We start from the raw sequence: 3,801 nt of genomic DNA, 5'->3' as shown, positions 1-3,801 counted from the left end.
GAGAGAGAGAGAGAGAGAGAGAGAGAGAGAGAGAGAGAAATGAGTAGGAGCTGGGAAGGCTGGGGGATTCTAAGATTTAGAACTGGGGAGGATCTCAGAGATCAACTAGTCTGAGCCTGGGTTTAAGCTGAGGAAACTGAGGCTGAGAAGGGAAAAGAGACTTATACACTTCCAACGGAAGGAGATAGGAGGTAGGAGGTCTAACAGGAAAACCATTTGCCCCTGGCTGGAGTGAGGAAGAATGAGGAGTCCCTAAATCCGCATGGAGGCAGGGGACTGGATGAGTTGGCCCTGGTGAACCGCTGCCCTCCCCTCCTTCAAATGGCCAGGAAGGGCCTGGGCAGGCGCTGGACAGCTATGATTACTAGAGGCTCCCACCCTGTGGTTACATCCTGGACCTCAGTGGAGGCGGGAGGGGCCTGCCCGGGAGGGTGGCTGAGGCTGGGAGCCCAGAGTGGACAACTTTGTCTTGGTCTCTGGAGCTTTGGGGCTGGGAAGAGGTATTTTTTCCGGTCGAAGCCACTTTCGGGATTTGGGCTGGGTCAGTCCTTGGAGGATGGGAGCCATCTCTCTTTTTTGAGAGCTATCCTTGATTCCCACTGAGCCAAGCCTCCCACCCAGCTCAGGAATGTGCCCTCTGTGACCTGGAAGGACCCCGCTCAGTGTGGGGTGTCTGAGAGGACTTGGGGGGGGGTCTGGGTCCCTACTCACTTAGCCCAAGCTCAATGTCTGGCCGCCCCTGACTGCAGCTCCCTAAGTATTCATTAGAATTAATAAGTATTAGAATTAATAAGTATTAGTTCCCAGGCAGAAGAGTGGTAAGGGCTAGGCAATGGGGGTTAAGTGACTTGCCCAGGGTCACACAGCCAGGAAGTGTCTGAGCTCAAATTTGAACCCAGGACCTCCCATCTCTAGGCCTGGATCTCCATTCACTGAGCCACCCAGCTGCCTCTAGCTCCTTGTTTTTAAAATGGGGTGGGGGGAGCTGCCGTATAATATTGTCGGAAGAGCCTCCTTCCAACTTGGAAAAAAGCAGCTCTAATCTTGGTTCTGCCACTGACTGGCTGCGACCTTGGGCACAGAGCCACTGGGCTTGGGTCCTGTAAAGTGAGGCAGCTGTCCTAGAGTTCTGGGAGAGCCTTTCTAGCCAGCCCTCTCCAGCCGGGCAGGCTCGGGCACCAGCCGCCTTGTTGATAGTATCTCTTCTCCTTCCCACAGACCTTAGCCCGGGGTGCTGCCGGTCTCCGGGTGGCCCATGGGGCATCGCCCAGCCCTTTCCTGCTGAGATGCATTCGACTTCCCTGGCCACCCCATCCCCTGCCCGGACCCCCAGTGCCGTAGAGAGGCTCGAGGCAGACAAGGCCAAGTATGTTAAGACCCAGCAAGTGATCGCCCGGCGCCAGGAGCCGGCCCTTCGGGGGGGAGCCGGCCCCCTGACCCCTCATTCCTGCAATGAGCTCGAGATGCCCCCCTCACCCAGGCCTCCCGGGCCAGCTCGAAGAGGTAGCGGCAAGCGGCTCCTGAGGCCCGACTCGCTCATCATCTATCGGCAGAAGAGAGACTGCAAGGCAGTGAACAAGGAAAATGCCAAGGGGCAGAGCCTGGTGCGACGTCTCTTCCAGGGAGCCTCCCCAGATTCTCCCGGAACTCCCAGCCCGGTGGAGCGTGTGGCTCCGGTGCCCCGAGCAGGATGGACCACGGCTGGAAAGGGTCCAGGAGCTCCCCAGGCCGCCTCTCCTGAGCCAGGCAAGCGAGCCCTCTGTCCCACGTGTTCCCTGCCCCTGTCTGAGAAAGAACGATTCTTCAATTACTGTGGGCTGGAGCGGGCCCTGGTAGAGGTTCTGGGCGCCGAGAGGTTCTCGCCCAAGACCTGGGAGACAGACGGCAGCCCTCCCCCGGGCAGGCCCAGCTCTGAGGGGGGCAGCGAGTGGGATTCCAGTGGGGCCGATGGTGGCGGCGAAGACTCCGAGGCAGGCACATCTAGAGACGGGCAACCCCCCGTATCTGTGGTGGAGCGAAACGCCAGGGTCATCAAGTGGCTCTATGGGTGCCAGCGGGCTCAGGCACCCCCCCTGGAGTCAGAAGTGTGAGTGGCCGGGAAGGGAGGGGACAAGTGGGCATAGGAGCTGGGCTCTTCCCTGCCCGTCCATGCAGCGGAGGCCCTGAGAATCACACAGGGGGGCACTGCCTGGGGGCTGGCATGGACGCCCCGGGCCTGATGCTCCAGCAGATGGGGCAGGACTCAGGTTGGAGTCATTGGGGAGAGTGAGGATGGCTCCGTGGCCCCTGTGGAGGCTTGGTCTGGGGAGTGGGGGGTCGGGATGGGGTATCAGGGCTGTGTCCAGGAGACATGCTGAATAAAGTGGATTTTATTTAAGCCTGGTCCTGAGTTTTGGGGGAGAGGGCCCCGAGGATGTGGGGTGAGAGCAGTGGCTGCTGAGGACTCTGGGATTCATTTCTGATAGACTCTGGAAGGGTCTTGGGGGGGTGGAATGATGACAAGAGGTAATATTTGTATATTGAATTAAGGTTTCCAAGCGCTGCACATACATTAGCTCACTTTCTAATAAGAGGGAGGGCTAGCTGCTGTTCCCATTTGCCCTCTCTCGGGCCTGGGGTGTTTGGGGTAGGGGGGCAGGTCCTGGGCCCATGGGGAGCAGGGGAAGTGAAGGAGACACAGAGAGCTGGACGCTTTTCTCACGTCCTCTTCCTGACACACAGCCAAGAGAATTTCTTCCTGAAGTCTAACCCCAATCCCTCGTATTGCACTCATAATCTTATCTGGGAAGTGGATGGGGCTTCCCCCTCCTTTTGTTACTGGTCTTTGGGGAGACTGAAGGCCAAGTAAGGAGAATGGATCTGCCTGGGGCAGGGGCCATATGGGCATCCGCACTCCCCCCTTTCCTTGGGGCCCCTGGTGTGGGGGACAAAGAAGCATCTGGTCAAGCAGGACCTCTTGGTTCCTAGAGGGCCTTTGTTGGGCAGGTACGAGTGGGAGGGGGGCACAGGGGTTGGGGGGCATCTAATCTCCTTTGGGGATGGCTTTGCTGCGCATCTCGGCCAGTTTGTTGGTTAGGAAGCCCCACTTGAAGCCAGCAGCTGGGTCAGGCTCAGAACGGTCATCAGCTCCATCGTCCCCCTCTGGCTCTGCTGCCCCCTCACCCCGGAGCATGGCCTGGGCTGCTGTCTCTGCCTCCTGGGGCTGCTGCTGTTGCTGCTGCTGCTGCTGCTGCCATCTGCTAGCGAAGGCATCCCAGAAGCCTGGCCCCTTGGGGGCCTCCTCTGTGGGGGGCGGTGCTGCCAGGGGACTATAGGGGTGAGAAGGCGTATGGGTGAGGACAAAGGGGAGATGGAAATGTGTCAAAGGAAAAGGGGGAAAGAAGACTCAGGCTTGGAGCTGGAAGGGACCTTAAAGACCCACATTTTTCAGAGGGTCTCAAGAGGTTGATGGGGAGCATTTCTGAGGGGAGACACGAGGGTGTAGCTGAGGTGGGAGCTGAGGTGAGGATGGGCATGGAGATATGGGAGGAAAGAGATATGTATGTGAGCAGGAGCAGGGCTAGCTAGGAGGGCCTGTTTGTGAAAAGGAGGTGGGTTTATGTCCAAGAATGAAGAGATTTTGATGGGGCATCCAGAGTAGGGGGGAATTAAGGAAGTGGAAGGGTTGGGCTGAGAAGTCAAGGGCTCAGGTATGGAAGCCAGAAATCTCTGGGAGCAGAGAGAAGGAAGGAAAGAAGGAAGGAAGGAAGGAAGGGAGGGAGGGAGGAAGGAAGGAAGGAAGGAAGGAAGGAAGGAAGGAAG

The 3,801-nt window shown here is 58.2% G+C and overlaps 2 protein-coding genes across 2 annotated transcripts; one reads left to right on the top strand and one right to left on the bottom strand.

Moving 5' to 3' along the window:
• Positions 1 to 1,009: 1,009 nt before the first annotated feature.
• Positions 1,010 to 2,316, top strand: FAM110D (family with sequence similarity 110 member D). Its single transcript, XM_044685188.1, has one exon. It carries the CDS (start codon positions 1,287 to 1,289, stop codon positions 2,088 to 2,090), a length of 804 nt encoding a protein of 267 aa, XP_044541123.1. The 5' UTR covers positions 1,010 to 1,286; the 3' UTR covers positions 2,091 to 2,316.
• Positions 2,317 to 2,349: 33 nt separating this feature from the next.
• LOC123256603 (uncharacterized protein C1orf232-like) lies at positions 2,350 to 3,384 on the bottom strand (the record flags this gene model as incomplete). The annotated part of the gene is made up of 1 exon (XM_044685189.1): positions 2,350 to 3,384. A coding segment is annotated over one exon (362 nt), but the record flags the coding sequence as incomplete, so codon positions are not given.
• Positions 3,385 to 3,801: the final 417 nt, after the last annotated feature.

Source organism: Gracilinanus agilis, unplaced genomic scaffold, assembly GCF_016433145.1.
Source record: "Gracilinanus agilis isolate LMUSP501 unplaced genomic scaffold, AgileGrace unplaced_scaffold6719, whole genome shotgun sequence".
Lineage (NCBI taxonomy): Eukaryota > Metazoa > Chordata > Mammalia > Didelphimorphia > Didelphidae > Gracilinanus > Gracilinanus agilis.
This window is presented reverse-complemented; position numbering and strand designations above follow the sequence as displayed.

Bases quoted from the DNA above. Each gene is read 5' to 3' on its own strand.
- FAM110D (XM_044685188.1), top strand. From the start codon at position 1,287: ATGCATTCGACTTCCCTGGCCACCCCATCCCCTGCCCGGACCCCCAGT.